The sequence below is a fragment of the Theileria parva genome (genome assembly GCF_000165365.1).
Source record: "Theileria parva strain Muguga chromosome 3 map unlocalized ctg_530, whole genome shotgun sequence".
Lineage (NCBI taxonomy): Eukaryota > Apicomplexa > Aconoidasida > Piroplasmida > Theileriidae > Theileria > Theileria parva.
This window is the reverse complement of record NW_876245.1, coordinates 359270-380234: the sequence shown is the minus strand read 5'-3', so window position 1 is coordinate 380234 and position 20965 is coordinate 359270. Positions and strand designations below refer to the sequence as shown.

The 20965-nt window shown below is 37.0% G+C and overlaps 10 protein-coding genes across 10 annotated transcripts; 9 read left to right on the top strand and 1 right to left on the bottom strand.

Moving 5' to 3' along the window:
* Window positions 1–152: 152 nt before the first annotated feature.
* On the bottom strand, window positions 153–562 carry TpMuguga_03g02305 (uncharacterized protein). Its single transcript, XM_061305854.1, has one exon. It carries the CDS (start codon window positions 517–519, stop codon window positions 154–156), a length of 366 nt encoding a protein of 121 aa, XP_061161754.1. The 5' UTR covers window positions 520–562; the 3' UTR covers window position 153.
* A 317-nt stretch (window positions 563–879) lies between these two features.
* On the top strand, window positions 880–2098 carry TpMuguga_03g00188 (uncharacterized protein; the record flags this gene model as incomplete). Its single annotated transcript, XM_758113.2, has 1 exon — window positions 880–2098. The coding sequence occupies exon 1, from the start codon at window positions 1001–1003 to the stop codon at window positions 2096–2098; it is 1098 nt and encodes a 365-aa protein (XP_763206.1). The 5' UTR covers window positions 880–1000.
* A 128-nt stretch (window positions 2099–2226) lies between these two features.
* Window positions 2227–3069, top strand: TpMuguga_03g00187 (uncharacterized protein). Its single transcript, XM_061305643.1, has 5 exons — window positions 2227–2467; window positions 2497–2553; window positions 2634–2756; window positions 2875–2899; window positions 2938–3069. The coding sequence occupies exons 1-5, from the start codon at window positions 2245–2247 to the stop codon at window positions 3008–3010; spliced, it is 501 nt and encodes a 166-aa protein (XP_061160976.1). The 5' UTR covers window positions 2227–2244; the 3' UTR covers window positions 3011–3069.
* Window positions 3070–4769, top strand: Stoml2 (SPFH domain / Band 7 family protein). Its single transcript, XM_758111.2, has 8 exons — window positions 3070–3329; window positions 3435–3570; window positions 3659–3712; window positions 3751–3885; window positions 3919–4020; window positions 4053–4245; window positions 4383–4541; window positions 4604–4769. Exons 1-8 carry the CDS (start codon window positions 3151–3153, stop codon window positions 4705–4707), a joined length of 1062 nt encoding a protein of 353 aa, XP_763204.1. The 5' UTR covers window positions 3070–3150; the 3' UTR covers window positions 4708–4769.
* A 77-nt stretch (window positions 4770–4846) lies between these two features.
* On the top strand, window positions 4847–10185 carry polr2a (RNA polymerase Rpb1 domain 1 family protein). Its single transcript, XM_758110.2, has one exon. The coding sequence runs from the start codon at window positions 4909–4911 to the stop codon at window positions 9952–9954; it is 5046 nt and encodes a 1681-aa protein (XP_763203.1). The 5' UTR covers window positions 4847–4908; the 3' UTR covers window positions 9955–10185.
* A 17-nt stretch (window positions 10186–10202) lies between these two features.
* On the top strand, window positions 10203–12019 carry TpMuguga_03g00184 (LEM3 (ligand-effect modulator 3) family / CDC50 family protein; the record flags this gene model as incomplete). Its single annotated transcript, XM_758109.2, has 5 exons — window positions 10203–10978; window positions 11084–11370; window positions 11473–11743; window positions 11773–11841; window positions 11874–12019. Exons 1-5 carry the CDS (start codon window positions 10402–10404, stop codon window positions 12017–12019), a joined length of 1350 nt encoding a protein of 449 aa, XP_763202.2. The 5' UTR covers window positions 10203–10401.
* Window positions 12020–12530: 511 nt separating this feature from the next.
* CCT1 (T-complex protein 1 subunit alpha) lies at window positions 12531–15021 on the top strand. The gene is made up of 9 exons (XM_758108.2): window positions 12531–12867; window positions 12942–13132; window positions 13204–13326; window positions 13389–13807; window positions 13914–14089; window positions 14140–14274; window positions 14338–14534; window positions 14587–14730; window positions 14787–15021. The coding sequence occupies exons 1-9, from the start codon at window positions 12810–12812 to the stop codon at window positions 14988–14990; spliced, it is 1647 nt and encodes a 548-aa protein (XP_763201.1). The 5' UTR covers window positions 12531–12809; the 3' UTR covers window positions 14991–15021.
* Window positions 15022–15139: 118 nt separating this feature from the next.
* TpMuguga_03g00182 (putative integral membrane protein) lies at window positions 15140–16902 on the top strand. Its single transcript, XM_758107.2, has 3 exons — window positions 15140–16173; window positions 16239–16729; window positions 16764–16902. The coding sequence occupies exons 1-3, from the start codon at window positions 15212–15214 to the stop codon at window positions 16874–16876; spliced, it is 1566 nt and encodes a 521-aa protein (XP_763200.2). The 5' UTR covers window positions 15140–15211; the 3' UTR covers window positions 16877–16902.
* Window positions 16903–17043: 141 nt separating this feature from the next.
* Window positions 17044–19545, top strand: TpMuguga_03g00181 (uncharacterized protein; the record flags this gene model as incomplete). The annotated part of the gene is made up of 1 exon (XM_758106.2): window positions 17044–19545. Exon 1 carries the CDS (start codon window positions 17293–17295, stop codon window positions 19543–19545), a length of 2253 nt encoding a protein of 750 aa, XP_763199.1. The 5' UTR covers window positions 17044–17292.
* Window positions 19546–19780: 235 nt separating this feature from the next.
* Window positions 19781–20939, top strand: METTL18 (putative methyltransferase family protein; the record flags this gene model as incomplete). The annotated part of the gene is made up of 3 exons (XM_061305889.1): window positions 19781–19963; window positions 20030–20141; window positions 20224–20939. The coding sequence occupies 3 exons, from the start codon at window positions 19781–19783 to the stop codon at window positions 20829–20831; spliced, it is 903 nt and encodes a 300-aa protein (XP_061161753.1). The 3' UTR covers window positions 20832–20939.
* Between the last annotated feature and the right edge of the window lie 26 nt (window positions 20940–20965).

Here is a 20965-nt window from a genome sequence, read left to right as displayed (position 1 = left end):
GTGTAAGTAAATTAACAAAGTCTCACACAACATCACCTGTTAACACAACTACGCCAATTAGTAAAAATTGATAAAGAAAATAAATATTGTTCAACAAATTAAAAATATATGAAAAAATTAAAAATAGTGTTAAGAAGGGAAAGTTTATTAACCTTATGGAAACTGGGTGAGAAGGACCTGTTCATCAGATTTGGAAGGTATTTGAGGAAGGTCAAATTGGTGACCAGGTAAAAAGGTAACTGCAGAAGACAACTTATCGTTTTTATCAACTTTCAACCAAATGTCCTCCAAAGCCAAAAGCGATTTATAAGTTTTAGAGTTTTTACAAATAATTAACCAACACGTATCCACAGGATCATCCCAGGGCTCAGGCGGGATCACACGGTCCAGCTGAGCAGACGAACAGTTCTCCTTTATAAGCTCCTGGAGCTTGGAAATTGTATACTCAGAAGGCACGTTATATGCTCTTATTATCAAGTTGTCCTCAGAATTCTCGGTCTTTTCCAGCTTATCACTCATTTATACATTTTTATACTTACATATAATAAATAGTACAGATGGTTTCTATAATATAAATCGTGTATGTATACCAACAATATACGGTAATTGTGCGGTAATTGATATCTCTGTTAATTTGAATTTTATATTAGATAAAATTTTAATTTTAAAGTAAAAAATTTGCAAAGATGCAAATAATAAAGTTCTTTAAAGTTTGGGACGGAAATTGAGTCGATTCAGATCTCGTAAAATTTTACATCTTTTTTAACATTTAACGCTTACACATTAGAATTTTAATAATTAAGATATGTTTATGTTAATATAGTACACTATATAAATGCGTTAATTAGTAATCTTGGCGGAAAAGTAGCATAGAAGGCAGCTTGATCTATAATTTCATGTGACGTCTTCACGTCTCCTCGAACAAATTTAGATTAATATAATTACATATATTAAACTGATTAGTAAATAATTACAAAAAACCATTATACAAATTTGTTTGATGGTCAAAAGATTCATAACTAGAATAACAAGGTTTTTTTCAGCGCTGTATCATTGGTTTAAAAATCTTTTCGACAGAAAATCCGATTCTGATAATTTAAACGTTAAACTAACCAATTTCAAAGATATTGAACTTGGTAAGCAGGATAGCATAAGCACAGACTGCAGCATTAGTAACAAAAATCATATGGAAAATTATATGACAATGGAGTACGAATTTGAAGAAACATACGACTCTGAGTTTCCAAAACTCCCCAAAAATTCTCAGGACAACTTCGAAAACTCAGAATCAAACAGCGACATCGTCGATGTAGCCGAGCAAATTCATGAAATGGAGGAACTGATGTCAGAAGATACCGGAAGCACTCCAGCATCAGAAGCACCAGAAGCATCAGAAGCTTCAGAAGAATCAGAAGGGTCATCTGAACGTGGTGTTGAAGAATCATCTGAACGTGGTGTTGAAGAATCATTGGACGTACACGAGACACCAGAGGACGACGTTGAGGAATCAAAACCAGAGGCTGATGAGTCATCTGAGGACGATGAAGAGTACGGAGTTGATATGAGAAGTGTAGAGGAGGCAATGAAGTCCATGGAAGTCCAAGAACTCCAGCTACCAAAGGGTTCAGTTGGAGCTCCAACGGAGAAACCCGTAAGGAAGTTAAAGACCGAGAAACTCAACTGGGAGCCGAAAGCCTCAGTACCCAAGTACTCAATGACTTTAAACAGCAAACTCCTTAAGGAAGACGGCGTTAAAACCTCAGTGACCACAAGGGGTAAGGGACTTGCAATGGTCCAGAAAATCACTGAGATAAACCAGACCAAGGTCAAGAGCGCCAAGGAGCAGTTCAAAAAGGAGCTCGAAGAGAAAAGAGCAGCTGAGTTTGAGGCCAGAGCCAAGATTGTTGAGGCTGAGAGAAAAAGGGTTGCGGAAGCCAAGAAAAAGCTTGAGATGAAAGCCCTGAAAACTAAGCAAGAGGCTTTGGAAAGGTACAAACGTGAAAAGGAAGAAAAAGTCAAAATAAGGAGCGAAAACGAGGCTGTGAAGGAAAAAATTTTAAAAGCTAAAGTTGATGCCATTATCAGCAGCAAAAAATAAGCTTAATTCAAAGTAAACTCTCTTATAATTTTATCAACCGAACATGAACATACATACCCATACAATATTTCAATATATAATTTATGTGATAGTGTGAAAAACCAATATTGGGGTATAAAGTCGGAAAACTTCATTAAAAATTACCTATGCATAAATATTTAATAATATTAATTCATATTAAAATAGTCTGTTTAAAATGTGTAACTATTTCGTGGTTCAGTGACGGTGATTCCAGCAGGCCGTACGACGTCACACAACGCATCAAGACTAAAATTGACGACCCTGAAGTTTTTAAAAATATTCTACAATTTTTAGAAAACAACAATAAAATTAGTGGCACTGCTGATACTAATCTTAATTATAACGAGGGTAATTTTATGAAAAAATAAACTGATTAGAAACTGTTAAAAGGATCAGCAACTTCCTCGGAGATGATATTTCTAAAATTATAATACGTATTTTTTACTTATTTTCACCCCAAGAACTCTACACAATTATAAACATATAACCTATTTTATGAATAAATGTTTAATAGATATAGCGAGGATGGCAAGTTTAGAATCCGCAAAAACAAAGGCATTTGAGGATTATAATTTAAACGTCAGTTCAAATGCAATTCTTGAACACATCGCACAAATCTTGGAATCACAACCAAAAGGTTCCCTCGCACAACTTTACACATTTTCATATACACATTTCACAGATATTCAGTTCTCAATTACAAATTTATATAGTACATATAGAATACTGAGATAAAGATTCATATATGTTTTTAGGATTTAACTATGAAAAAATAAGAGAGTATGTTAATAATATCTGACCAATAAATTAAAAATTAGATCAATATACAAGTGGGCTTCGTTCTATTTATCAGACGAACAAAATTACAAATCGATGAAAAATAATAAATAACAATTTTTTATTCAATTGGGTTCATACTTGATAGGGTTATATATTCCTTTCATCTACGAGTCGTTAATTACACTTTAATTTTAGTATATTAGAGTAAAATAATGTTGTAACATTTTATATGTTAATTTGACTGTATAAATATGCTGTTCCATAGAATTGGTATAAAGAATGCCTGTGTAGGATTCCATAGAAGTTTAGGTAGAATCAACTACAATCACAGCTTCAATAGAAAATTTACAACTTTTAACCTCAGACCACCTACTAAAACACATTTTGGAATCGTCATAGTCCCTCAGCAATCTGTTTACGTTATCGAACGGTATTCTTTTACTATTTCCCTTTTTTATCACTTAATATTTACATTTTTATTTAAATTACAACTAAATTCTACTTAAAATCATCATTGAAATGCATTTTTATATAGATTTGGAAAATATAAGAGAACAATAGGAGCGGGAATACACTTACTATGGCCAACAATTGATAGGATTTCATATATCCACTCATTAAAGGAAAATACTATCGTTATTCCCAACCAAACGGCAATTACCAAGGATAATGTTCGTATTGTGCAGCTATTACTACTTTATTTATCTCCGAAATTACCAATATATGCCACCTATACCCCTCTTTATATATTGTTTTTAGGTAATGATACAGATTGATGGAGTTTTATATGTGAAGTGTATAAACCCATATGATGTGAGAAATAAACATAATCTAAAACAATCATTTTTTAGGCTTCCTATGGAGTTGAGGATCCAATTTTCGCTATCACCCAGCTGGCACAAACCACGATGAGGTCTGAACTAGGTAAATTATCACTGGATTCCACTTTCCTTGAAAGAGACAACCTGAATCACCTGATTGTCAACGTATTTTTAAATGTTTTAATACTGTTAACTTAGAACATTAATGTTGCTTCAAAATCTTGGGGTGTAACCTGTTTAAGATACGAGATTAGGGACATTACTCTGCCAAAAAACATCATCTCTGCCATGGAAAAACAGGTATATTTATTCCTTTGTCATTGTTTATTTAGGCTGAAGCTGAACGTATGAAAAGAGCTGAAATCCTCAGAAGTGAAGGTGACAGAGAGAGCGAAATCAACATTGCCCTCGCCAAGAGACAAATCGAGATACTAAAAGCAGAAGGTGAAGCAAAAGCTGAAAAACAAAGAGCAGAAGCAGCTGCTTACACACTCGAGGTCTTAACCAATACCCTCAAAAAAAATGGTAACTCAAAATATTACATACTTTATATAGTAAAATATTTATAAATAATGGTTATATTATATAAACAATGGTTATATATTATAAATTAGGGTTAGATATTTTATATACTGTAGAGTTAAGTATATGAATGTGTACAGGAGTGGCTGAGGCCGTAACGTTAAGGCTTGCAGAGAAGTATATTGCAGCTTTTGCAAATTTGGCCAAAACGAATAACACCATAATCCTAACTAATAGCAGTGGAACGACGGATCTTATAACACAGGCCACTACAATATTCAGCAGAATAAACTCTCAGCGTATCAACATTATTTGAGCAAAATAATGCCAAAAACAAAGATAAACATATAGATTAACTCAGTTAATAAATGTTTAGTGAAGGAAGATGTAAAGAATTCACTGGGATCAGTTGAGAATATGGAAGATCTTTTGGTGGTCCCAAAATCAGGAGATAAATCAAATTAATCTACTCATTTAAGGAAATAATAATATTATACAATATATAAAAATATAATATACCATAAAATACCGTTAAAATTCTGGTTAGAAGTATATAGTGAAGAAAGATGGCCCGATTTGAATTTGTGTTCACTTAAAATAAATTTTTAAAGCTGTAATACAGCTTTATTGTAATATAGATGCAGTATCAATAATTTCATATATAAAATGACGACGGTGATCGATTTGAATCGACCCTTTTCTCCCTGTGAGCTCAAACGCATCAGGGCAATAGAATTTGGGCTCTTGGACCCAGAACTAGTAAAACGAATGTCAGTATGTGAAATAACTCTTACTGAGTTATACCGAGAGGGAATCCCCCAAACCGGAGGACTTAACGATCTCCGAATGGGAACAACTGACCCTCGTCACATATGTTTGACCTGTTCTATGGATTTAAAATATTGTCCAGGCCATTTTGGACATATAGTTTTAGCAAAGCCCATGTATCACTACGGATTTATGATGACTGTGTTAAAAATTCTCCGTTGCGTATGTTTTAACTGCAGCAAACTGCTACTAAACAAGAATGACCCAAGAGTCCAGCTTATCCTGAAGTCCCCTTCAAGTTCTTTCAGGCTAAATCACCTTTCAGAACTCTGTTCAGCCTCTCGCACCTGCAGAATTGACACTCAAACTAACACAAAGATCGAGGGTTGCGGGTACCCACAGCCCAGCTACACCAAGGAGGGGCCTAACCTGATGATCCAGTTCTCACAGAAGCAACGTGAGATTCTTGAGGAGTCAGATGAGCAGTGTAACGACATTAAACGTCCCTTGACGCCTGAGGAAGCCTTTAAGGTTTTAAGGGGGATTACACTTGAGGACATGAAGTGCCTTGGATTCGTTCCTGAACGATCACAACCGTGCTGGCTGATTCTCCAGGTGCTTCCAGTACCACCTCCTGCAGTTAGACCGTACGTGCAATATGGAAGCGATCGCAGTGAGGACGACCTAACACTCAAATTGTTGGACGTTTTAAAAACAAACAACTTGATTAAAAGACACGATAAGAGAGCCACAGCGCCACACATCATACAGGAGATGTGCCAACTTCTCCAGTTCCACATTACAACACTATTTGATAACGATATCCCAGGAATGCCAATAGCATCAACGAGGTCTAAAAAACCAATAAAATCAATTCGAGCACGTTTAAAGGGCAAGGAGGGAAGATTACGTGGGAATCTGATGGGTAAGAGGGTTGACTTCTCTGCACGTACAGTGATCACTGGTGACCCAAATATCCCAATTGATACGATTGGAGTGCCGAAAAGCATCGCAATGACCCTTACATTCTGTGAAACAGTAAACTCACTAAACTACGAAAGCTTGAGGAAGAAGGTCGAAACTGGCCCTCACGACTGGCCAGGAGCAAAGTACATAATAAGAGACGACGGAACTAGATTTGACCTTCGTCATGTGAAGAAGAGCAGTGAACTACAGCTAGAGTATGGATACAAGGTGGAACGTCACATGCAGGACGGAGATTACATACTGTTTAACCGTCAACCCTCTCTCCATAAGATGAGTATTATGGGTCACAGGGCCAAGATTTTGCCGTATTCAACCTTCAGACTTAACTTAAGTGTTACAACTCCTTACAACGCAGACTTTGACGGAGATGAGATGAACTTACACCTGGTTCAGACACACGAAACGAGGGCCGAAGTCAAGCATCTGATGCTAGTCCCAAAGCAGATTGTGTCTCCGCAAGGAAACAGACCAGTGATGGGTATTGTACAGGACTCACTGTTGGCCGTCTCCAAGTTCACAAAACGAGACACATTTCTGACTAGGGATGAGCTAATGTCGCTCCTAATTTGGATCCCATACTGGGACGGAAAGTTGCCTCAGCCGGCGATTTTCTTCCCGAAAAATCTCTGGACGGGTAAGCAGGTGATTTCAGTGCTCCTAACCTTTAACCAGTCCCAAGGAATAACGAACATAAACTTGATAAGGGATGGAACAATAAAGCTGGACAAGGATAACCTAAACTGCAGTATTAATGACTCAAGAGTTATAATCAGAAAGAATGAGCATATAAGTGGAATAATTTGCAAGAAAACAGTGGGATGCAGCTCAGGTTCCCTTATTCATATTTTGTGGCATGAAGCTGGACCTGAGAAGTGCCGCGACTTTCTGACAACACTCCAAAAGGTAGTTAACAACTGGTTCCTGCAAATAGGGTTTACAGTCTCCTGCAGTGATATTTGCTGCTCAGAGTCTACTTTGAACAAGGTGTCCAGGATCTTGGACAAGAGTAAGAAGGAGGTACAGAAGTTGGTCTTGCAGGCACAAAAGGGGAAGTTGAAGTGCCAGCCAGGAAAGTCTCTGTTTGAATCATTTGAGGCAAGAGTGAATAAAGAATTAAACGATGCGCGTGAGCAGTCAGGAAGTATTGTGGCATCATCACTGAACCTCTCAAACAACATACTGTCAATGGTAAATTCAGGCTCAAAAGGAAGCACGATTAACATATCTCAAATTATTGCATGTGTCGGACAGCAGAACGTGGAAGGAAAGAGAATTCCATTTGGCTTTAGAGACCGCAGTCTCCCACACTTCATAAAGCATGATTATGGACCAGAGAGTAGAGGTTTCGTCTCAAATTCATATCTTAGTGGTTTAACTCCCCAGGAGATGTTCTTTCACGCAATGGGAGGCCGAGAGGGTATTATAGATACAGCCTGCAAGACTAGTGAGACGGGTTATGTGCAGAGGAGGCTAATTAAGGCCATGGAGGATGTTATGGTCCAGTATGACCGCACTGCAAGGAATGGAAACGGTGAAATCCTGCAGTTTCTCTACGGAGAAGACGGAATGGGAGCCGAATACATTGAGGACCAGTTCATAGACTTGATGAGACTGGACGACGAAGAGATCCACCGCAGGTTCAGCCACGACTTCAGGAGTGAGTCATACGGTCTAGGCTGGATCAGTGAGGAGATAAGGAACGCGATTCTATCTGACTTTTCACAGCAAGTGATTCTGGTTGAGGAGTTTCAGAAACTTCTGGACCTAAAGAAGATGATTTGCGAGGAGATTTTCCCGAGTGGAGACTACTCCCAGCACTTGCCAATCAACATTAAGCGCATCTTAGAGTATGCAACAACTCAGTTCCCAGCCTCTTCAACCAGCAAGCTGAACCCAGTAGAGATAGCACAGCGTACTAATAAACTGTTGGAAAGCCTAATCATAATTAATACGAGTGGACCAAATGATATATTGTCAGAAGAGGCCCAACAAAACGCTACGATCTTGATCAAAGCTCATTTAAGGTGTCATTTGAATAGCAGGTACTTGATGGAGCAGGTTCAAATCAGTAGTTTAGCCCTTGACTGGGTATACGGTGAAGTTGAACGTTGTTTTTTCAAGGCTATTGCAAACCCTGGAGAATGTGTAGGCGCAATTGCAGCCCAATCAATAGGTGAGCCAGCAACTCAAATGACGCTAAACACATTCCATTTCGCTGGTGTATCGAGTAAGAATGTGACTCTGGGTCTCCCACGTCTTAAGGAGTTGATTAATGTGGTAACAAACGTGAGAACGCCATCACTCACGATTTACTTAGACCCGTCAATCAACAAAGATCAGGAAAGAGCGAAGGAGATGCAGACGCTTTTGGAGTACACAAACTTCGAGAAGATAGTGCTGAGTTACACTGTGGTCTACGACCCCGTAGTTGACAGGACGATAATAGAGGAAGATTACGAGTGGGTTCGAGACTACTATGAGTTCCCAGACGAGGAGATGGGGACGCTGGGCCAATTTGTACTGAGAATCGTACTTAACAGCAAGATAATGACAGATAAGAGGTTGACGATGAAGGAGGTTGGTGAGATAATATACTCAGAGTTTTCTAATGGGGAAATTGACGCGATATACACTGATGATAACAGTGAGCTTCTGGTGATGAGAATTAGGGTTAAGTACGGCGGGGAAGGTGACAACTCAGGACCATCTGACACTGAGGCCGACTTCTTAAACAAGTTCATGACCGACGTTCTCTGCGGAATAAAGCTTAGAGGTGTAAAGGGAATAACGAAGGTGTACATGAGAGAGGAGAATTGTGTGCGTTACAACAGCGCAGTTGGTAGTTTCGACCGCGTCTCGCAGTGGGTACTGGATACGGATGGCTGTAACCTGGAAAGTGTCCTCCCAATAACTTGCGTAGACTACACTAAAACATTCAGCAATGATGTTAGTGAGATCTTCCATGTCTTTGGTATAGAGGCCGCAAGAAGAGCTCTTCTACGTGAAATCAGAGCAGTCATTTCGTTTGACGGAGCATACGTCAACTACCGCCACCTCTCACTCCTCTGCGATATCATGACACAGAAAGGATACCTGATGAGTATTACGAGGCACGGAATTAACAGAGCAGATAGGGGTCCCTTAATAAAGTGTAGTTTTGAAGAGACGCTTGAGACGCTTTTGACTGCCGCAGTTTTCGGTGAAGTCGACCACCTGAAGGGAGTTACAGAAAACGTTATTGTAGGACAGCTTTCGCCCTACGGCACAGGAGCTTTTGACATCATGATAGATGAAGTCAAGCTCAGAGACGCTAACCAAACCAATGCAATCAACGTGGCAGATACTCTGGGACTCGTCTCGCCAGACTCATCACCACTCAGCCCCTCAACGCCAGCCACCAAGCAAACAATGTCGCCAATGGCCTTCAGCCCAACATATACATCATTAATGATGTCACCAGTAGGAGGTATTGGCATGGGTCCAAGTACTCCTGGACTTATGGTTGATACTTATGCACTTGGCGGAAGTTTCAGTCCAACAAGTCCTACCAGCCCTATGAGTCCCACTAGTCCCATGAGTCCCACTAGTCCCATGAGTCCCATGAGTCCAACTAGTGCTATGTCACCAGTATATTCACCAGCATATTCTCCAACAAGCCCAATGAGTCCAACTAGTCCAGCCAATGCATTAAGTCCAACATCGCCAGTATACTCACCAGCCTACTCGCCAACTAGTCCAACTAGCGCCATGAGTCCCACATCACCGGTATATTCCCCGGCTTATTCACCAACGAGTCCAAATCTAGGATATGCTCCAACTTCCCCAGTTTACTCGCCTGCGTACTCCCCTACAAGCCCAAACTATGGGTACTCTCCAACCAGTCCACTAAGTCCTACATCACCTGCTTACAGTCCCACAGACCCGTTCTCGCCTAACCCTTTCCAAGATATTGATTAAATAAATAACACGGATACGGATTATGGATTATGGATTTTAAGTTTATTCGGAGTAATTTTAAGTTTAATTTAATGAATTTCATATCAATTTCATCAAATTCACATTAATCTGATAAATTTTCCATTAACTCAATAAAATTTTTATTAGTCTACTAAACATAACATTAGTTTAATAAAATTGGCATTAATTTGATCATTTTATATTCATTGTGTTAATATTAGTATGATGTGGATGGTGTATGTAGATACGGATAAAAGATGAGTCCATGCCACTTTTAATAAATGTAAAAAAATTTAAATTTAGTAACCATTAAAAAAAACATTTTATATTAATTTTTAAACATAGTTTTGTAAATTAATGTTATCAAATTTCGCATCAGTAGGAAAGCTTATACCTTTGTAGATTAAATTTAAAATGTGTAGTTTTTATTGTTTTTAATTTTGTAAAATGAGAAGGGAATCTCCAAATATCAGTGAGTTGAGGCCAATGGCCTCAGACCACCACGAAAGGGAGGCTAATAATCAGCAAGAATTCGATTCGCCTTCCAAGGAGTTCAAAGATTTGCTAGAAAAGGGCCTAAAGGAACCAAATGTGCAAAGAGCACAAAATTTAAGTTCGAGTCAGAACGATGTGTCTGTATCAATCGAAAATAAAGTGCTATGGCTGCCATCAGGCAAGGGTTTGGGCCCTGACTACAAGAGTAGAGCATATCGCGTTTGTCAAAAGGATTTTTCACACAATTACTTCGTTTATTATATGTATACACCCGTTTGGTCGGCAGTTCTTTCCATTTCACTGGGAGTCTTGCTGGCTGTTTTGACCTTGATTTTGTTCTTTTTCTCAAGTTCAGTTAATGTGGAAGTGCCATACACAGAACTTGACCAGGGACCAATCATAGTTAACATAACCAAGGACTTCAAGCCTCCAATATACATCTACTACAAAATCTCTGAGTTTTACGTCACTCATAAAAAAGTCGTTTATGACTCGGGACCTTCATTAGCCGCTAAAAGCACATGCCAAAGTTTGCTTTTCATTAAACTATTCTAGATATTATATTATATTATATATAATTAGCATATTTAACTACATACCATTATCATTTCAGTTATAATGAGTATTTGATTAGATTATAAGACTTTTGCTGAGATATTGGACTTGCGCTGTATTAATGGAAAGAACACTTTGAATGGAATTGACGAATGGTGCCAGAACCACAATCAGAATCCACAGTTTAACCTCCCTGCATACCCATGTGGGCCCCTGGCAGCCACGATGATGACTGACAACTTTGAGATTTGTCCGAACGTGGTACCTAGAAACGCAGCTGGTACCTACGAAGGAGCCGATTTCAACGGTTGCCTGGATATACAAATTCACGATTACCCCGATTTATGGCGTTTTGGACCTTTCAACGTACTTTCTACCCATTTTATACTTAATATTAGTTATGCTATTGATATTTTAAGACTAGTTAAACTCGTAATACTGTTAATATTTGAGAGTAATATTCCATAGGTTAAGAGGAAGCAGTACACTAAGGGATTTTGCTGGATAGACTTGAGTAATCCACTGTACCACTCATGGCTTCAGCACCCGTATGCAAACACGTTCCTGAAACCTTACGGGGTGATTTACGACGAGGTACCTGAAGGAGAGTACAAGATCCACCTGGTTAATAACCTGTGGCCTGACCAGGAGTGGAAGGCGAGGAAATCAATCTACATAACCTGCATTAACTTCTTGGGAACAAAGTCACTACCACTTGAAATTGCACTTCTCTCAATCAGTATGTTGTTTATTTTAAGTTTTTTCTAGGCGGATTATACATTGTGACTGGAATTATACTTTTAATATTGTACTACTCTGGCTTCAAAATTGAGAAGTGTAAGATTTTATCTAAATATAATAATTTATAGCACCATGGCGTGGACTGGTCAAGGTAACAGCAGGAATAGTTACAGAAAAGGAAGAAATAATTAGAAGGTCTAGCATAATGGAGGATGATTACGGGTCATTCGAACCTCCACCAAAATTAGGGAAATGCCTGTGCCCCTTACATTAATATTTTAGAATATTTAATTTATTCTACTAGGTATAAATAGGTAATTGTAGATATAATGTAAAATTTGAGGTTACTTAGTCTGTATCTCAATCACATCAGAAAAAAAGGTATAATCAAATGGAGTCATATACTCTAGTCCGTTATTTTCATCATTGAGATTGAGTTCAGAAGTAGACATCAACAGCGTTACGCTAGTAACTTAAGATCGCCCGTCTACACTGTCATCATTTTAACTCAAACAGTGAGATTAAAAAAATTAATCTGAAGAATCCCCCATCCTCAACTGTTTAATAAATGAGGCTCATTTACTCATAGCCTGACTTTTAAATTTTAAAATAGAACTAGATATTTTAATATTCAGCTAATCAAATTGTTGTTAACGTAAAAACAAGAATAGAATTAACGTTTTCAACACATTCAAGATTGACATTTATGGAATAATAAAATCCTCATCATTTCAAAAACATCAAGATTCTATTCAAATATATAAAATACTATTAATCTAAACTATTATACACTTCTGGATAATGCATACTTCAATAATATACACATTACTCTTATTTATATGTATCCCTTGGTATAAGTAAATAATACTTATTATTTAATGATTTGTACCAACATGTTAAAATTTAAACTAGTTTTAATTAGGAAATAGTGTCAGTTTGCCCTGATAATAAATTTGTACTAACGATTTGCGTCTCTGTGGTGTATGTACCTGATCAGTTCCTTAAACGATAACTTCATACAAATAATTTGTTAATAATTAAATTGTAAATAATTTCAGAACAAAATGACAGTTGGAATCCTGGGACACAGGACTACCGGAAAGGAAGTCAGAGCCGGAAATGGTATTTTCTAAAATAATTAACCTATTTAATTCCATAAAAAATTATATTAATTCTTATTAATTGTTGTTTTTCAGTTAATGCAGTTCAAGCAATAGCTAACATACTTAAGTCAAGTTTGGGCCCGAAAGGCCTTGATAAAATGCTAGTTGATGACCTCGGCGACGTCACAATTACAAATGATGGAGCGACAATGTTAAAGCAATTGGAAGTTCAGCACCCAGCAGCAAAACTGCTCGTTGATTTATCTGAACTCCAAGACCAAGAAGTTATTTTTTACACAGTTACAACAACATTAATATTGACTCATTAAATTGGAGAGTGTTAACAAATTTATAGGTTGGAGATGGTACCACATCTGTTGTTTTGATTGCAGCTGAGTTATTAAAACGTGCAAATTCCCTCGCAAACTCTGGGATTCATCCCACCTCAATCATCACTGGATACAAAATGGCCTTAAGAGTATTATAATTACCATTTTTTATTCATTTATTACTCTTATTCAGTGTAATAACTTTGTTTAGGAGAGCGTGAAGTTCATTCGTGAGCATATGAGTTTGAGTTTAGATTCAATGGGAACAGAGGTTTTGATGAACATCGCAAAGACCACACTTTCCTCTAAATTGGTCGGTTTCGACTCCGAGTACTTTGCTCAACTCGTTGTAAAGGCCATTAAAACAGTTAAGACTTTGAGTGACGACGGAGACTACAAGTACCCCGTTGGGAGAATTAACGTGATTAAGGTTCACGGGAAAAGTGCAAAGGAGTCCTACGTAGTCAATGGCTACGCCCTTCTTATGGGTAGAGCCTCACAAGGAATGCCATTGTCAGTCAAAAACGCCAAGATTGCCTTCCTCGACTTTCCTCTAAAACAATACCGTCTTCATCTCGGCATTCAAGTCAACGTTACCGACCCACAAGAACTTGAAAACATCCGACTTAAGTATCAACTATTTGTATAATAGTCATGCTATTAACACTCTTAAAAATAGTTATACACTTTTTTAATACTATTATAATTTATGTGTGGAATATAAATTTATGTTTAGAGAAAAGGATATAACTAAGGAAAGAGTGAAGAAGATACTCGACTCGGGCTGCAATGTGGTATTAAGTTCACAGGGAATTGATGATATGTCGATGAAGTACTTTGTTGAAGCTGGAGTAATTGCAGCCAGAAGAGTCCCGAAAAAAGACCTTAAAAATATCTCAAAAATCACAAATGGTATTTCTACAATATTAACCACTATTATTCTTCGTTATAATGATTAATAGGTAAACTCCTTTTAACGTTATCAAACCTTGATGGTGAGGAGTCTTTTTCCAGCGATTATTTGGGAACGTGTGAAAGCGTGGAAGAAAAGAGAATTGGAGATTGGGATGCACTTTTCTTCAACACTTCAAATAACAGTAATAATACAGATATATTATACAGTTATAAATTTATCTACTAATGGTGATATATATTTGCAGGTACTGAAAAGGGCGAAAGTAGTTGCACCTTGGTATTAAGAGGAGCCAACGAGTTCTTTATAAATGAACTTGAAAGATCAGTACATGATGCGCTTTGCGCACTAAGCACTGCTCTGGAACAAAACTCACTAGTGCCAGGAGGAGGATCAGTAGAAACCTCCCTCTCAATACACCTGCACAATTATTCCAAGTCAATGGTAATGACAAATAAATTTAACTTCGATTAATAATATCTTAATAATATTTTAGAGTTCAAGAGAACAATTGGCAATTGATGAATTTGCAGATGCTCTACTTGTTATTCCCAAAACACTATCACTGAACGCAGCATTAGATGCAACTGAGCATGTCTCATTACTTAAATCATTCCATGCAAAGTACCATTCGGATCGGGTATAACAATTAATGATATAAAATATTAATTATTTCACCTCTTATAAATGCTGTAGGAAAAGTATAAGGAGTATAAATGGTACGGTTTATCCTTGAATAACGGCAAAGTCGGCAATAACCTTGAGATGGGAGTATTAGAGGCCACCATGAGCAAGATCAAATCAATCAAATTTGCAACTGAGGCGGCCATAACAATTCTCAGAATTGACGACTTAATCACTCTCGAACCAGAAAAGCAACCCATGGGCGAAGATGATTGAAATCTTTAATTTTAATATTATTCTCTACATACACTATTATATACTATACGTTTTTATAGAACTCTATTTTTTAATAATAAACTGTAATAATTTTAAGATACTGAATGGTATAACAAAATCACACACCCCATCAGTAAAAAAGATTCCATCTTAAATAGTCAATCATACTACACAATTATAGTCAAAAACACAATAATTCATCCAATCAATGCCACTTTCAGATGGAATCCAGTGATTTTTTGGAATCTACCCATCCCTACGAGGAAGACCGAAGACGGTCATTTTTCGACTTTTCATCGCAACGCTTTGTGTTCTTCTCGATTTTATGCGTCCTCTTTAAATCTGAGGCTATTTTCACATTTTTCGTGTGCTGGTTAAGAGGCCTTGCCTTAACCACAGGAACCATTAAGATTCCAACCCACAACACACTGTCCCACCTCTGGCTTCTAAAGCCCATTTTCTGTTTAATTATAGATTTATCAAATGTTTCAATATCGCAGACTAATGATGGGATGGATTTTAGCGGAAAGGCTTCGAAGGTACAAAATAGAAGGCGGCCTAACTTTCTATTCTTCAGAATTTCAAACTACAGAGTTGTGATTCTAATACTGTCAGAGTATACAATGGCACTGTGTTCAGTACTCTTGTATATACTCTACAAAATCAACTGTTTAAACACCTATTGTACTAATATCTTGGCTTATACTCTCACACTAAGCCTTGTATGTGCAAGTGCGTACGGTGAAGGGTTATTCTCAAGATACATAAGAGGGAAAGGAGAAAATACATATCTTAAATCAGTGGCTGAAAGACTTTCTCTGTCCTCTTTCTACGGATACACAACCTTCCTTTTCCTAATGTTCCCAGTCATGTTTCCCGATAACAAGTTCGGGGAATTGCTACAGTTAAACTCACTGTTCCCCTTATTTTTAGTATTTAACGCAGTTTTTGTATCATGGCTCATTAGCAGACCAGTTGTGTCATCACACGTTCCAAATAGTAACGCTCTATCACCAACAGCTTCTCAGGTTGATATTTCAAAGGCCGATTCAGAGAACTTCTCAATTCAAGTTCTACTATCACTATTTTTTCTATTAGTGGTGTCATTTAGGCTAAAAAATGATTTCTACAATAGATATAAGTTTTCAGACGTCGATCAATACGTTTATCTACTCTTCACGCAGTACGTTTTATACACTGTTCTACACCATAATTACTTAATATTTACGGAAATAATAATGATTGCAGGTTATTTAAGCTAATCACATCGCTGTTTACTTTTTATTTTATGAGTACAAGGACTTTGCTAAACCTTTCAATGGGAATTTTCGGGACCTGCTTACTACTTCTATACCCTCTAAAGTCCTATACACTCAGATTTTTCGACAACGTAGTAAGACTAGGCACACTTAGGATTCTACTCTTAGGGTCGTTTTTGTCCTTTATACAGCAGATTCTCATGACATACGGACTTGTAATCTCACTCTTCATCACTCACCCTGGCTATGAAGCCACAACCCTGAGCATCCCGTCCTTTTCAGCACATCTAACACACCTCTGCTTCAGGCAAAGAGTCATAGATTACCTGGAAATGTCCAAAAAACAAATCTGGGCTTGCGATATTCTAGGAATCTTCTTCTTTTCCTACTGCTTCTCAGTTCTCTTCAACAAGGACCACCCGAATTTTCTGGAAAAATTCAAGAAATCGCTCAAAATTCTAGGAGACGAAAATCAGCATAGTGAGTTTACTAATAACTAATATAACTAATTCAGAAGATAACAGGGGGAACCAGTTCAATTTAGCGACATCTCTTCATAATACACAGAGTTCAAAATCGCCCTGGGAACTACAAAGTGACCTCTCATGTGACTCAGGAGCTCTCTAATTTTTAATTCTAGTAATTATACATAATATTCGCATCTATAATGTGCTTGAAACTTAAGTTTGAAAAACACATGAACGGGTAAAATAAATGTGCATTAAGCCTCAATAGGCTAGACTGAAAATACAAAAGGATAAAATTCATAAATAAAATAATCTCATCTAAAATAAAACGTGAAAAATAAAAAAATTTACTAAATAAAAATTTGACGATGTATCAAGATACGAGCGACCAGAAAATGGTCGAAGAAATGGAAGTAAATATAAAAATTGGGTATGTAAATAGAGTTTTTTAAAATCTAGTGAATTCTGGTAAAATTTTCAAAATCGAAAGGGAAAATAAAATTTTATTCTAATTTTGACGAAACGACCCCCCACATGTAAAGACAATAATAAAACAGAGATTATATCAAGGATAAAATGGAGATTTCCAGGGTTTTCATCTTAAATATAATTTCAGTCATCCTAATTAAGGGATGCTTGAATATTAAGGGGGAATTCCCCAGGAATCCCCTGGATTCCACCACTAAATCAAACTACTACAAATCATTGGATCTTTCTGTGAAAGATTCACTTGAAGCAATTAACCTAGTTAAATCTGAGATAAACGATGTTGATACTATTCTGTTATTCCCTAAGAAGGGTTATAAAATTGGTAAATTATTGATTTCTAATGAGGTTATCTGGGTTGGCAAAACTGGCCAGCATTTACTGTTCGCAACACTCTCATCTAATCCCAACTCCAAGTTCTTACTCATTAATATAACTGTGAATGGGACTAGACAACTCAGCAATGTGATGATTTTGGGTAAGAACGGAATTTATGAGCAAATTCCTACTTTCCAATTCATGGATTACCTTGCAGAGTTGAGAATAAGGGCTGAACCTAAAAACTTCGTTCTTGACCTTGATTCTAGCCACATTCCTGAGGTTGTGGACCACACAGTGAGACTAGGCTCTATTCTTGCAGCCGTTTTTATCCCTCACAGGGGATACAAAGCCACCAAAATCATCCTTGGAGGCCAAACTGTATTTGACGCTAAAGACTCAAATTTGCACGTCCCAATTGCCATGGGCTACGAGCATAAAAGGAATTCATACTTGAATTTCATTGCCGTAGATGGAACCAATAACTTTGGTTACATTTACCAGTACAATGTTTCAGATAACCAAATCAAATTCATCACAAAATCAGACGTTAAATTCATTCACCAAGTTTTCACTTTCCACGTTGAGGACTTCATTAACCACCGTGTTTCTTTCGACCCATTAAAAGAACGTGGATCTGGTATCGATATTGAGGATAGTCATTTGTCAAGACTGACTTTTGATATTCATAACATCAACAATGACCTTTTCAAGGTTCAAAAGGTCAGTGTTCTCAACTTGGAAACTTTTAAGTATACTCCCATAAAAGGCTTGATTAAGTCTGTTGTTTACAACACTAAGCCCATCTGGCATTCAAACAGCCGTGAACTTTCCTGCAAAGAGGTCATGATCCATTATTCGAATAAACTTCAACACAGTGTTGAGCTTAAGATTCTTCTATCCACAGATGCAATAGATACCAGAATTATTCCTTACAAGTCAATACTTATGGATGACACAAGTTTGGCCACTGATGGACCTCTGGAGTTTAAACCTCCGGTTATGAAAACTCCAGTGCCTAAGAAACTTCGCAGGTCAAGGAGTCTACCCGATATTCAGGTCAAGGAAGTTGAAAATAAGCCAGAAGAGGAAAGAACTCCTCCAAATACACCAACATGCTCCAGAGAGGACCTGGGAACACCTCCAAACAGCCCAGCTAGAAACACTGAAGAGGACGTCGGAACACCACCAAATAGTCCAGCTAGAACTCCACCACCAAGTCCTACCAGGAGCCCATCCAACAGCCTTACCTCTGACGATCAAGTACCTCACATAAACAAAGTTGAAGATGACGATAGTCGTCTCTATGTTCTTGACAGTAATGACAAACCCATCACTGACGATTACTTCGATGATTACTACGATGATTATTTGGATGATTATTTGGATGACATGTTCGATGATGAAGAATTTGAAGGAGAGTACTTAGTTTCTGGCCTTCATGACTCAGATTCCATCTCACACCACATCCATCCTGACGAGTTCCCCTACATTGACGAGGAACCTATAATTCCCAAAGATGACAGTGCTCACGATCAGGTTGACATATCATCAAGAAAGTCAATGGAAAAAATGTACATTATAGATGGAACAAAGTATGTTCCCTTCATATTCCTGTTGGCCTATGAAGACAGACCAATTAGGGCAGTCAGTGACGGGCCAGATGTAATCTGGGAGGCTGAAAACAACAAACAATTGTTACGTTATGCCACCCTTTACTTGTACGATAATAAGCCAGTTGCATTGGCTCTTTTCATCATTGACAGGCCTACATTTAGGCAAAGATACTACGTTAAGGAGGACGACCGTTGGTATGAGGTTGATATTTACGAATATAAGATAAAGACTCCATACGAAATCAAAGGTAAAAAAGATTATAATGAAGAGGATAAACTCATTACTGAGGAAACTCCTAAGGCTGTTAAGTCAGTTTTGCACGTCTCTCCAATGTTCCCAGTTGTTCTCGGAACCATCTTTGTATTTGTATCTGTTTCGTCACTCTTGTTTATTCTCTTCTTTTGTTAATTTCATCAACACAAAAACTACTCATTTGTAGTTTCATCGACCCATTTTTAAAAATTTCTCAACTCTGTAACATAAACACTTGTTTATTTTCATTTAAATGTAATCTTTTAAAAATTTTACGTACGCAATAAAATTTAACTTATTTAGTGGCTGGTACTATGTATATAAATTATAAGTGTTGAAGTAGTTGACACTACAATTTTGTATGGTGGTTACACATCTGGTGGGCTGAGTCATGGAATCTAGCTTGGAGTTTAGAGTAGAGGATCTTCTACAGAGAACTGAAATATATTCAGTTAAAAAATACGATTATACTGTAGATAAATTACCCTTTTCAAAATTTCACAAACTTTCAAAGGAATCCAATGAACTCATTACCAAAGTCACATTTCCTGAGTTCAAACACCAACAAAAAAATGTTAAACACACACACTTATTCTAAATTTTATTTCTATATGAATATTGTTAATTTATGTTTATATAGGTATCTCCCGGCTCCTATGAAGGTGGGTATACAATCTGGGAAAGTACTTGGATTCTCTTGGTATTCCTAGATAATATTAAGGAATTAAATTCGTTATCAGTGTTAGAATTGGGTAACCTTGTATTCTACTTACCGGTATATAAACTTTTGTGTTTATTAAATAATATATAAATAACTAGTCACTGAGGAATTAGGATCCGGAATTGGAGTTTGTGGAGCATTTTTAGGGCTGAAAGGACATAATGTAACATTTCAAGATTTAAATTTAAACGTTATTGAGAAGGGATTAATTCCTAACATAGCAATGAATGAATCCACAGCGTATAATATGGATAAAAATGCCATAGTTAGAATTAATTTAAAGGTATTATATGAAGATAATGATAAGAATCTGGTACACATTTCTGCTGGTTTTCATAACGAGAAATCAAGTAATAGTTATGAAATTGTGGCAGGAGATTGGAACAATTTGGTGGATGATAAAACAATTTTAGGAAATTTTAAAAATAAATTTGATTTAATAATCACATCAGAGTGCATTTATAGAACTGAAAATTATGAGTCTATAGTTAAAATGGTGTTGAGCTTTATGAAGGAAAGTGGCAGAGCATATGTAGCAACAAAGAGGTTCTATTTTGGCTTAACGGGAGGAACGTTCCAATTCTTACAATACGTAAAAGAATCAAACTTCTGTAACAACTACAAACTGTGTGGAAAAATCATTAAATCAGTGGAACCTAAAAATAGCTCCAATGTAATTGATATAATAGAAATAACAAAGGTCCCAAATGTAAGTATTTAAAAGGTGGAATCTAATTGAATTTATATGTGTTGTCGATTATTTAACAACGTTGTAAAAAAGAGGGTGGAATGAAAGTATAGAGATATTCCGGACACATTTTGAAAAAACTGTAAATATAATCTAATATAAAAATT